General features: G+C 37.9%; 1 protein-coding gene across 8 annotated transcripts in view; it reads left to right on the top strand.

The window, feature by feature from the left end:
* The window catches only part of KDM6A (lysine demethylase 6A), a 229,722-nt gene that overhangs the window by 178,115 nt on the left and 39,216 nt on the right, over positions 1-12,391 (top strand). For all 8 annotated transcript variants that reach the window (XM_023202740.1, XM_023202739.1, XM_023202736.1 and 5 more), the window contains 2 exons: positions 434-829; positions 6,561-7,339. In XM_023202740.1, coding sequence (XP_023058508.1) covers positions 434-829; positions 6,561-7,339 — 1,175 coding nt within the window. The remainder of the gene's footprint in view (positions 1-433; positions 830-6,560; positions 7,340-12,391) is intronic.

Genomic DNA, 12,391 nt, shown 5'->3' with positions numbered 1-12,391 from the left:
ATGTATTCTAAGGATTTGTTTACATTATTTAGTACTGAGGCAAGGTTTTTAGGGCTTATTTAGTTTACAGGATCTGGCATGGATGTAACAGAATGAAATTTTGAGATGTCCCCACTTTTGTGATTGAGAGAAGGACCTGTAAGTTCTGGGTCGTTTTCTATGATTTTCAGCTGCTTCCTTTTGTCATTACTAATGGGATTTTTTTATTTTTTATTTTTTTGAAACAGATTTCTGCCTTTTCAAGGAAGTTTATTTTAAAATGAACAAATATAATTTCTTGTTTTTAAAGTATGTGTTTCTCAACTTAGAGAAATTAAGCATTTGGGTAAAATCACACGTTCCCTAATTATACATCTTCATATTCTGTCCCCTATAGATTCTCTCCCCTATGGATTACACAACCAGCATTTACTTTTCCTTTGTTTTTTGACAGATGAGACCAACAGGAGTTGCACAGGTACGATCTACTGGAATTCCTAACGGGCCAACAGCTGACTCATCACTGCCTACAAACTCAGTCTCTGGCCAGCAGCCACAGCTTGCTCTGACCAGAGTGCCTAGCGTCTCTCAGCCTGGAGTTCGTCCTGCCTGCCCTGGGCAGCCTTTAGCCAATGGACCCTTTTCTGCAGGCCATGTTCCCTGTAGCACATCAAGAACGCTGGGAAGTACAGACACTATTTTGATAGGCAATAATCATATAACAGGAAGTGGAAGTAATGGAAACGTGCCTTACCTGCAGCGAAACGCACTCACTCTACCTCATAACCGCACAAACCTGACCAGCAGCGCAGAGGAGCCGTGGAAAAACCAACTATCTAACTCCACTCAGGTAATAGGAGAACTAGCTTCCTTGTTGGCTTTTCACATAATTGTTTTTACTGGGGTTTGAGAGAAGAAGAAAGAAGTGTTTGGGGAACTGGTTTTATAAGAATTTTGTGGCACTACGGTGTTATTACTACATTGTGATTCATTATGTACATACATGAGTATATCTTCATTCCCTTTGTACCGTCTCTACTGACATAGATAACCTAGCAAATTTACGAAGGAAGAAAATAGATCATATAAATCACCCAAAATGCACCATTAATTTACAGTGGCATCATAAGCACATTTATGTAATATTACTTAGTTCATTTCTGCATAAATTGCCTACTTAAGATCAGGCACTACACTAGGTGTTAGGTATTTGCTTTAGTGGGAGAAAAAGACCAGTGAAGAAGTATTTACCATAATGACTGTGAAGTGTGACTTTGGTGGGAAAGTTCTATCAGAGTACCTAGGAGAGCGTGTAACCAAGATGTTAGAGTCTTCCAGAAACTAGAGTTTAGGGGAGGAGAGGGCTGGTGAAGTGTGCCTAGAAGATAGGTTATGAAGAGGGGAGGGTGAAATAAGAGGCTGAAGGAGAGGCCAAATTTATCTTGAAGGCAAAGTTGATCCACTGAAGTTTTTGAAACAGAATAATGAATTGCATGAACATTATTTTTGTCAAGGAAATGGGTCATACTTTATTCAACATTAGCACATTCGTTAGACATTTAATTTCTAAGTTTTTACTTCTGAATGTTTATGTGCATAGTATTTCCCATATTTTGGATTGTTTCAATGATATGGGTACTTGCTGAGGTGAAACTGAAGGGCAAAAGAGTAAGCTTTAAGAAAATGCTCTCAATACATACAGCCAAATTGCTTGTACTTTTATTAATCTATGAGAAATATTTGACTTAAAAAGGGAAATATTTGGCTGATTGTTGGTTAGTCTTATATTATTGATAAAACTGAAATAAGTTCTCTAAGATTTTTAAGTTTATTCTTGAAGTAATATCCTTGGTGGGACCCTGATCTAAAGTGATTAGTACTTTATTCATTCTTAGAGAAATACTGAGTACGTACTAGGTTCATGTCATACTCAAGGCTCTGGGAATACATCAGTAAAGAAAATATACTGAGATGTCTTACTTGGTGTAGGTAAATCGACAATAAACAAATAAACAATACATATATAATGTTAGATGATGGTTGTGATTAGTACTATGGAAAAAAGCACTAATAGAGAACAGCAGAATACTAGAGATTGCTGGTAGGAGAGTTGCAGTTAGAAGGACAGGGAAGGCTTCTTTGAAAGATAACAAACATTTGGATGAGAGTTACAGGAGTGAGCCTTGAAGCTATTTGTGATAAGATTGTTCCAGGTTTAGGGAGCAGCATGGATCAATGGACCCTAAGATAGGATTGTGCTGTACACATTTGAAGAGAATCAAGGTGGCAAGCATGGCAGAACAGGACAGGCAAAGGGTGAGAAGAGAGAGAAATGTGCTCCAGCTGGAAACAGGATGGCTAAATCATGATCAGCCTTGTAAGGATACTGGATTTTATTCTGAGTATCCAGGAAACTGTGGGGGGATTTTGAGCAGAGGGGTGATGTAATCTAACTTTGTTTTTGACTAGGTCCCCTTTGGTACTCTGTGGATAGACTGAAAGAGGCAAAAATAGAAATGGGCGTGACCAATTTAGAGATTATAGCTGTAATCCAGGTTAAAAGTTGATGATGGCTCCCAGAGTGGTAGTAGTAGATTGTGGTCAGCTTCTGGGTATATTTGGAAGGTACAGCGACAGGATTAGCTGATACAGAGTGATGTGTGAGAAAGGAGTCCCAGCTGGCCTGACCAACTAGAAGGAGGGATGAAACTGGATGGTATCACCAATCAGTGAGAACAGATTGAGAAAAGAACTCAAGATTGAGCCTTAGGGCATTCCAGTGTGTTAGGCTAGGAAATTGAAGAACTAGCATAGAAGAATAGAAGAGATTGACCTGTGATGTAGTAGGAGATCAAAGACAATGCGAGTGATACCCTGGAAGCCAAATGAAGAAAGTCTTTGAAGGAGGAGGACATGATCAAATAATGCTCATAGGTCATATAAAGTGAGGACTGAAAATTGACCATCTGAGATATTTGCTGACATTATTGGAGTAAGGAAACTACAGGTTACAGGCAAAATTTACCCCACAACTTGTGTTTTTTTTATAACCTGTGAGCTAAGAATGATTTTTATATTTTTGAAGGGTTGTAAAAAAAAGGATAATATGTGATACTGGATGACCCACAAAGCCTAAAATGTTTGCTATCTGATCCTTTACAGAAAAGATATGCTGACCTTTGGATAAGGGCAATTTCAGTGGATTGTTGGGGTGCAAAAGCCTAATTGTAGTTCGCTTCAAGATAATATAAAATCGGCGGAGAAAAACTGAAGTATAGACAGTTCCAGCACACATGCTTATAGTTGTTTGGGCTGCACACTGCACAGTGCCAAGGCTTCCATTTCCATATACTGTGACATAAAAGGGAAGAATAACAACCGGGTATAGCTCACAGGGAAAGTGGGATTAGGAGTTGTTGTCTTGTTACTGTTTTAAATTTAAAATGAGAGAATAACAGTAAAAGTCAATGAGAAAGATTCAGTAGAGAGGGAGAAAATGGCAAAGGAGAAAGGGGAGTTGTTAGAATAGGTGAGAGGATGGGATTTTGGGAGTTCATTGTCTTTAAACATTAAACAGTTGTTAAAAGGATAACATGAGATTTTTGTTAAAATGCCTATCATAGTTCTAAGGTATAACTGGCAGTTAATAAATGAAAGCCTTTGTTAGGATTGTAAAGTATAGTTCTATTTTCTTTTCTCTCACATCTACTTCTTTGGCTCACTTAGTTGCTGAAGTTTTCAATAAATACACTTTTAACCCTATTTTGGAAATGTGATATTCTTTAAAAACGTAATTTGTAATTCTAATAAAAAGAAACTCCTCAGTTGGCAGGCCACGAGCCCTCTGTAAGTTACCATACTAAGTAGCAGGGAGCCCCAGCCTTTGCTTCACATGTCCTTCAAAGCCATTATCTGTAGGAACTTTACAATTTAAGTAATGAGGTTGAGAAAGTTGTCTAGAAAATGGTGTTGAACTGATTCCAGGTCAAAAGTTTCCCAAATGAAGTTTCTGCATATCACTGTAGCTGGGGAGCCTCTGTCTCTGCAAATGATATATGGAATTGATATCATAGACTCTAAATGAAGAGGCCTTTTTGATAACTGTCTTACACAAACCTATTTGAATAATTTTTTGAAATTGTAATGAAAACTAGACAATTGATATACCTATATGGTATATCTACCTTTTAGCTTTTGATAAGGGAGGAATTTACATTACAGTTTGGAATGGGTTTATTCAGATTGCTTTTGGTAACAAGGGTATAATTTAAGATATGAAAGTAAAATTATATTAATTATAGGTGATTATTCAGCAAGTACTCTAAAGAATTTGTAGCTTAAAATACCTTGATTTGCAGATAGAGAAGATGTAATAAAATAGTTACTTTGTCACATGTCTGCATATTGTAATCAGTGTATTTGTTAAATAATTAGCCTCTAAATTAAATATTTTACATTTGATGAAATTTTAACTCACCTACCCAGACTTTGTTGGATAATATTTTAAATATTGATATGATTATAATGTGCAGTATTTTTACTTTATGAGAAATTGTCATGTAACTTACAAATTTCAACCTTCCTTTATTATGATTGAACTTTGTTACTTATTAAATCATTTACAACTAATTGCAGCCCTTTACACACTCATTGGTGTGTATCAACTTTTTTTTCTTTTTTGAGTTGGAGCCTGGCTCTGTCGCCCAGTCTGGAGTGCAGTGGTGCTATCTTGGCTCACTGCAACCTCCGCCTCCTAGGTTCAAGTGATTCTCATGCCTCAGCCTCCTGAGTAGCTGGGATTACAGGAGCCCACCACCATGCCCAGCTGATTTTTGTACTTTGGTAGAGACACGGCTTCACCATTTTGACCAGGCTGGTCTTGAACTCCTGACTTCAGGTGATCTGCCCGCCTTGGCCTCCCAGTGTGCTGGGATTACAGGTGTGAGCCACTGCACCCGGCCAATGTGTATTAACTTCTAATATATCTAGTTTTTTAAGGTAGATAAGCCTGTTGAGTAAAAGCATTAGTTTACAATTTTCAGCTTCAGAAACTGATTTTAGGAGCATGCTAGCTGATTTTAACTATATGATTAAATGCACCTTTTAGTATATAAATATCTTGTCATCAGCTATAGTTTTATTCCTTTATAGCTTATTACTGACAAAATTCTCTAACCTTGTTGCTGAAGTAATCTCAACTCCAAATGTAAACTCTTGTTTTATGATTCCAATGTTACTTTAATCAGTGTTGCTGAAAAATTGGCTGTCTTATTTAATCATTTTGTCAGTAAAATGAAATGAAAATATTCTTCTTAAAGAGGTTTCTCTGTGACACCAGAGGCAAATTTCATGTGACACCAGAGGCAAATTTCAGGTAAAAATTATACATCTTAGTTCCAGTTATCATATTTTCATTCTATTAAATGCCCTAAGTGATCTTCCTCTAGTCTTAAAACTTCTGTTAACTGTTACTATACGGCCCCCTCAGATTGCTTTAACAGTAGCAGTGTATTTTTCTAAGTTTTCAAATTAATGAAAATGAAAATTAATGATAAAAATGAAGTTTATCTCAAAGTCATTAGTGGAGACTTAAAATATCTTTCCCCCCCATTTTTTAAAAAGAAAAAAAGAATGACAAGGTCCTGCTCTGTCACCCAGGCTGGAGTGCAGTGGTACCATCTTAGCTCACTGCTGGCTCAAACTCCTGGGCTCAAGAGATCCTCCCACCTTGGCTTCATGTGTAGCTGGACTACAGGCATACTTGTCAACATACCTAGTTTGTCTGCCTGCTTTCCTTCCCCTCTCTCCCCTCTCTCTCTCCTCTTTCCTCTCTCCTCTTTCCTCTCTCCTCTTTTTCTTTTTCTTTTTCTTTTTCTTTTTCTTTTTCTTTTGTGGAGACGGAGTCTCATTGTGTTGCCCAGCCCGGTCTTGAACTCCTGGCCTCAAGCGATCCTCCTGCCTCGGCCTTCCAAAGTGTTGGGATTACAGACATAAGCCACTGCACCAAGCCTATCTAGTCTTCTAAATATGTGTGAATGGATAGAGGGGAAACTTTAGGTATTTTTTGAAATATTTTCATAGATTTAATAGTTCTCCCTTAGTTTTGAGGATAGCTACTTTAACAGTAGGATTTGAATTACAGAAGATTATATTTTTAATGATAATTTTAAAGGCTTCATGAACTCACTGTCTATATTAATCTTTTAACAGATCACAGACCAGTGAGAATTGGTTTATGTTGATCCATGGTCATGGCTTTTCGTTATTAATAATGATATATGTCTATCCATGTCTGATTTAGATGAGAATATGTATATTGGAACTTAAAATTTGTAATGCTTCATCTGAAGTAGTTTATTCTACACTAATAATGGAGTCATTTTAGATAGGAAGGAAAATTTCTCTAAAGATGTTAAATACTGACTAAGTTACAGATACTTTTTGATAACTTTAGGACTTGGGTCAAATTATTTTATATAGTTAGATATTTATTTTTAGTGGCTTTTCTCTTTAATGTTTTAAATTCTGTACATTCTCAGTTTGCTTAATATTAGATTTAAACTATTTTTCTTTCTTTTTAGGGGCTTCACAAAGGTCAGAGTTCACATTCGGCAGGTCCTAATGGTGAACGACCTCTCTCTTCCACTGGGCCTTCCCAGCATCTCCAGGCAACTGGCTCTGGTATTCAGAATCAGAATGGACATCCCACCCTGCCTAGCAATTCAGTAACACAGGGGGCTGCTCTCAATCACCTCTCCTCTCACACTGCTACCTCAGGTGGACAACAAGGCATTACCTTAACCAAAGAGAGCAAGCCTTCAGGAAACATACTGACGGTGCCTGAAACAAGCAGGCACACTGGAGAGACACCTAACAGCACTGCCAGTGTCGAGGGACTTCCTAATCATGTCCATCAGATGACGGCAGATGCTGTTTGCAGTCCTAGCCATGGAGATTCTAAGTCACCAGGTTTACTAAGTTCAGACAATCCTCAGCTCTCTGCCTTGTTGATGGGAAAAGCCAATAACAATGTGGGTACTGGAACCTGTGACAAAGTCAATAACATCCACCCAGCTGTTCATACAAAGACTGATAACTCTGTTGCCTCTTCACCATCTTCAGCCATTTCCACAGCAACACCTTCTCCAAAATCCACTGAGCAGACAACCACAAATAGTGTTACCAGCCTTAACAGCCCTCACAGTGGGCTACACACAATTAATGGAGAAGGGATGGAAGAATCTCAGAGCCCCATGAAAACAGATCTGCTTCTGGTTAACCACAAACCTAGTCCACAGATCATACCATCAATGTCTGTGTCCATATACCCCAGCTCAGCAGAAGTTCTGAAGGCATGCAGGTTAGTGTGGGAAAGTTCATCAAAGGGAAAATGTTTGACTACTAGCATGATCAGAATGCTGAAATTTGGATCTTTTAAGATATAGGAAGTAAGCAAAAGATGGGGTAGTCATTCATCTGAAATAAGAGTTTGACAGAAGCTTTGTTATGCTTAGATGTTGTGGTCAAATCAGATGGGAGAAGTATTCCTGTAAATTGCTTATTTTGAGTGGGTGTGTCTGGTTGTGCTATTACTGCCCTCTACCGGTTACTAGGGTTGTCAGCTTCAGGGTGATTGACTTCACTTTGGGGATTTAAACAAAAGAATGGGTTAAATCTTATTTGGCCAAATACAGCAAGGCTGGAAAATCCTGTTGGTTTTTTTTTTTATCAGAGCCTATTAAATGTTAGGCTAGGAATGGACCCCGTCAATTATCAAGGCTAGTCTTTGCTTACAATTGAGAAAACTGGACTGTTTTATTTGAATCTAGAAGAGGTTATAAAACAGGCAGAAGAGGAAGAAAGAGGTCAAGGGCAATGGGCAATGAGAGACACGACAGACCGTCAGCCATTCTGGAAGGAGCCAGACATATTCTGCTAGTCTAGGGAGGGCAGGGCCTCGGAAATTTATGAAGAAATGAACCTCTTCTGTCCCACAAAAGAAGAATCAAAGGATCAGGCAGCACCATCTTTCTCTGATATTTGGAGGACATATAGATTCTTACTGGCTTTTTCATTGTATATGGCACATACATAATTTTTCTCATTTACTTGTAATTGTTGTCTTCTATAAGTGACTAAATCTTGAATGAAACTTAGTTAACATACCTGGAACAAACAAGAAATAATTCTGTAATATTTTCTGATACATTAAATTTTAAATTTGAGCAGACATATAGTAGATTTTAAAAAGATCTTTTTTTGGTTCTAGATTGTCATGATATATAGAAAATAACCATTCTATAAATAGAAAATCTAAACATTAGCTCTAGTTTGGCTGCATTGACCATTTAATATAGCTTTTACATTTTAAAGTTCAAAACAATTCTTATTTATAGCCATATAAACCTCTTCCTGCAGGTGCTAGTGCTTATATGTCTTATTTATTGTTATCTAAAAGTGTGATTATCTTTTCTGTTGTTCACATTATTTTATTAGAAGGTATCCTGGGTCTACCGTTAAATGTTTGTCACTGACAAGTGATTGAGGTGAAATTAAATTTTATTATTTATATGTAAGTTTGCTGCTTGGGAGGGATATGGGGTAGGAGCAGTGGAGTATGGGGGAAAAATTTCAATTAATTAATTTAAATTTATCACTTTAATTGTGACACTAGAACTTTACTGTAAATTACACTATAGTTATTTTTCTTTAAAGAGTTCGAGCATTTAAAATACCTTTTGGTCTGTGTTTTCTTTTCTTCCCCTTTTCTTTTTTTTTATGACAGGGTTTCGCTCTTGTTGCCCAGGCTGGAGTGCAGTGGCGCGATTTCGACTTACTGCATCCTCTGCCTCCCGGGTTCAAGCGATTCTCCGGCCTTAACCTCCTGAGTAACTGGGTCGGATTATAGGCATGCACCACGACACCTGGCTAATTTTGTATTTTTTAGTAGAGACGGGGTTTCTTCATGTTGGTCAGGCTGGTCTCGAACTCCTGACCTCAGGTGTTCCACCTGCCTCTGCCTCCCAGAGTTGCTGGGATTACAAGTGTGAGCCACCACGCCCGGCTGGTCTGTGTTTTATTTTCCATTAGTTTCTATTTCTGTTAGTTTCTATTTCATTATTTCCTGTCAAATTTTAACTATTTAGCTGTTATTCTGACATAGACTAGAGCAGAAATTACATCCTTTTTTATATTTTTTTTTTCTTTATTGGGTCCACATTGTTGGCAGCATTTTCCTTAGTGACCTACAACATGGTGATTACTGTAATTAATCTTAACTGTGTTACACGAGTTTTTAATGTCAGTAACTTAAAAGTGCATTGGATGATCTCTAAATGAAATTATTCTAAAGCATGTAGTGAGGTTCTTGAGTTCCTAAAATTTGTTCCTTTAGAAATGTTTATATTAGTGTTTTTTAGAAGTTACACTATCATTCACTTCAACTCTGGGCCTATACAAAATAGGGAGTGTTCAGATTAAATGCTACACTTGGCTCTCCTTAGACGCAGTGCCTTGATTCACTGCCAGTTTGACTGTCTTCTACCTGCTCCTCACTCATCTGCTGGGGCCTCTGTCCTGTTTCCTAGGTACTGCTGCTCTCACTGCTGGAGCAGGGCCTTTCTCTCTCATCCACTCTCTGTAGACTCAGGACAGTTGCTAGAAAATGGGGAAGATTTGGAAGTTCAAAACTAACATCATGAACTGTATGGGACCTAAGGAGGAATATTGTCAGAAAGAGTTCCACGGAGCTATGTTCTGTTCCCCAAGTTACAAACTGTGTATAGTAGCAGTTTTCATAAGTTTTGTATTAATAAAGCTTTATGCTATAGGTACTTAGTTGATTGTGTTTCTTTTTTTTTTTTTTCCTCACTCTGTCACCCAGGCTGGAGTGCAGTGGCACAATCTCGGCTCACTGCAAGCTCCTCCTCCCAGTTTTATGCCATTTTCCTCCCTCAGCCTCCCAAGTAGCTGGGACTACAGACGTGTGCCACCACACCCAGCTAATTTTTTTGAATTTTTTTAGTAGAGACGTGGTTTCACCGTGTTAGCCGTGGTCTTCATCTCCTGACCTCGTGATCCACCTGCCTCAAAGTGCAGGGATTACAGGCGTGAGCCACTGCACCCAGCCGATTGTGTTTCTTAATGTATTAAAGATTATAATCTTCCATCTCATTTTCCAGGCATATACGAACATTTATTTCAGGGTATTTAAGTACTTTTTTAAGTTTTATTTTCAGCTTTTAACTTGAAAAGGCAATTTTGCCTTATTATGGAGACTTAATTTTATATATATATATATATCTTGTAAACAGCTAGATTCATCAAAACACTGTAGATCCCTGAGGTTACTGGGTTATTCCAGTAAATCCAGGACTCAATTACTGAAGAGACAAAAAAGTGCTCTGATAAGTTGGAGATAAAAATCTGTTGAGGCATAGAGAAAAAGGTAAGATGGCAAATGATAGGTGTCATGTTGTTTGCCATTTCTGTGTTCTCTTGATGGTGGCCTGTGCTGGGCAGGAGTCCAGAACTCAAGGGGAAAATAACACAGGTACAAGAGACTTGACGTCTCTGGTCTAGGAGCTTCCTAACAAAGGATAACTAAAGTGTAGATGGGTTTATCACAGAGCACATTTTCACCATTTCTCTACCTACCAGATGATATGAGTAAATTTGATAAGTTTAAGCCAATATTTTAAATAATTGGGCAACAATTAATATCCCCCTACTCCGACTTTTCTCAGAGAGATTTTAAAAACTGAGAGAAAAGGATTTAAGATGGAATAATCTCTAAATCCATTGCAAAACCTGCTTATTATTATTATTATTATCATTTTATTATTATTATTATACTTTAAGTTCTAGGGTACATGTGCACAGCGTGCAGGCTCATTACATAGGTATACATGTGCCATGTTGGTTTGCTGCACCCATCAACCTGTCATTTGCATTAGGTATTTCTCCCAATGCTTTCCCTCCCCCCGCCCCCACCCCACAACAGGCTCCAATGTGTGGTGTTCCCCACCCTGTGTCCAAGTGTTCTCATTGTTCAGTTCCCACCTATGAGTGAGAACATGCGGTATTTGGTTTTCTGTACTTGTGATAGTTTGCCCAGAATGATGGTTTCCAGCTTCATCCACATCCCTGCAAAGGATATGAACTTATCCTTTTTTATGGCTGCATAGTGTTCCATGGTGTATATGTGCCACATTTTTTTAATCCAGTCTATCATTGATGGACATTTGGGTTGCTTCCAAGTCTTGCTATTGTGAATAGTGCTGCAATAAGTATACGTGTGCATGTGTCTTTATAATAGCATGATTTATAATCCTTTGGGTATATACCCAGTAATGGGATCACTGTGTCAAATGGTACTTCTAGCTCTAGATCCTTGAGGAATTGCCACACTGTCTTCCACAATGGTTGAGCTAGTTTATACTTCCACCAACAGTGTTCCTATTCCTCCACATCCTCTCTAGCATCTGTTGTTTCCTGACTTTTTAATGATCGCCATTCTAACTGGTGTGAGATGGTATCTCATTGTGGTTTTGATTTGCATTTCTCTGATGACCTGTGATGATGAGCATTTTTTCATGTGTCTGTTGGCTGCATAAATGTCTTCTTTTGAGAAGTGTCTGTTCATATCCTTTGCCCACTTTTTGATGGGGTTGTTTTTTTCTTGTAAATTTGTTTAAGTCCTTTGTAGATTCTGGATATTAGCCCTTTGTCAGAATGGGTAGATTGCAAAAATTTTCTCCCATTCTGTAAGTTGCCTGTTCACTCTGATGGTAGTTTCTTTTGCTGTGCAGAAGCTCTTTAGTTTAATTAGATCCCATTTGTCTATTTTGGCTTTTGTTGCCATTGCTTTTGGTGTTTTAGTCATGAAGTCCTTGCCCATGCCTATTTCCTGAATGGTATTGCCTAGGTTTTCTTCTAAGGTTTTTATGGTTTTAGGTCTAACATTTAAGTCTTTAATCCATCTTGAATTGATTTTTGTATAAGTTGTAAGGAAGGGATCCAGTTTCAGCTTTCTACATATGACTAGCCAGTTTTCCCAGCACTATTTATTAAATAGGGAATCCTTTCCCCATTTCTTGTTTTTGTCAGGTTTGTCAAAGATCAGATGGTTGTAGATATGTGGTATTATCTCTGAGGACTCTGTTCTGTTCCATTGGTCTGTATCTCTGTTTTGGTAACAGTACCATGCTGTTTTGGTCCAAAATCTGCTTCTTTCTTCAACTCCTTTCTCCACTTTGGATTTTTATATGGAATTTTTATTACTTGGCTTGAGGTGTTCTAAACAGTGTTGGACATTTACACATTCAGAAGATAAAGTCAATTCCTGTTATCCACAGCCCTGCCCTTTGCATTGGGATTGGTCAATATATTTTAAGTGGAAATAGCTTATATT

Source organism: Piliocolobus tephrosceles, chromosome 12 (genome assembly GCF_002776525.5).
Source record: "Piliocolobus tephrosceles isolate RC106 chromosome 12, ASM277652v3, whole genome shotgun sequence".
Classification (NCBI taxonomy): Eukaryota; Metazoa; Chordata; class Mammalia; order Primates; family Cercopithecidae; genus Piliocolobus; species Piliocolobus tephrosceles.
This window is presented reverse-complemented; position numbering and strand designations above follow the sequence as displayed.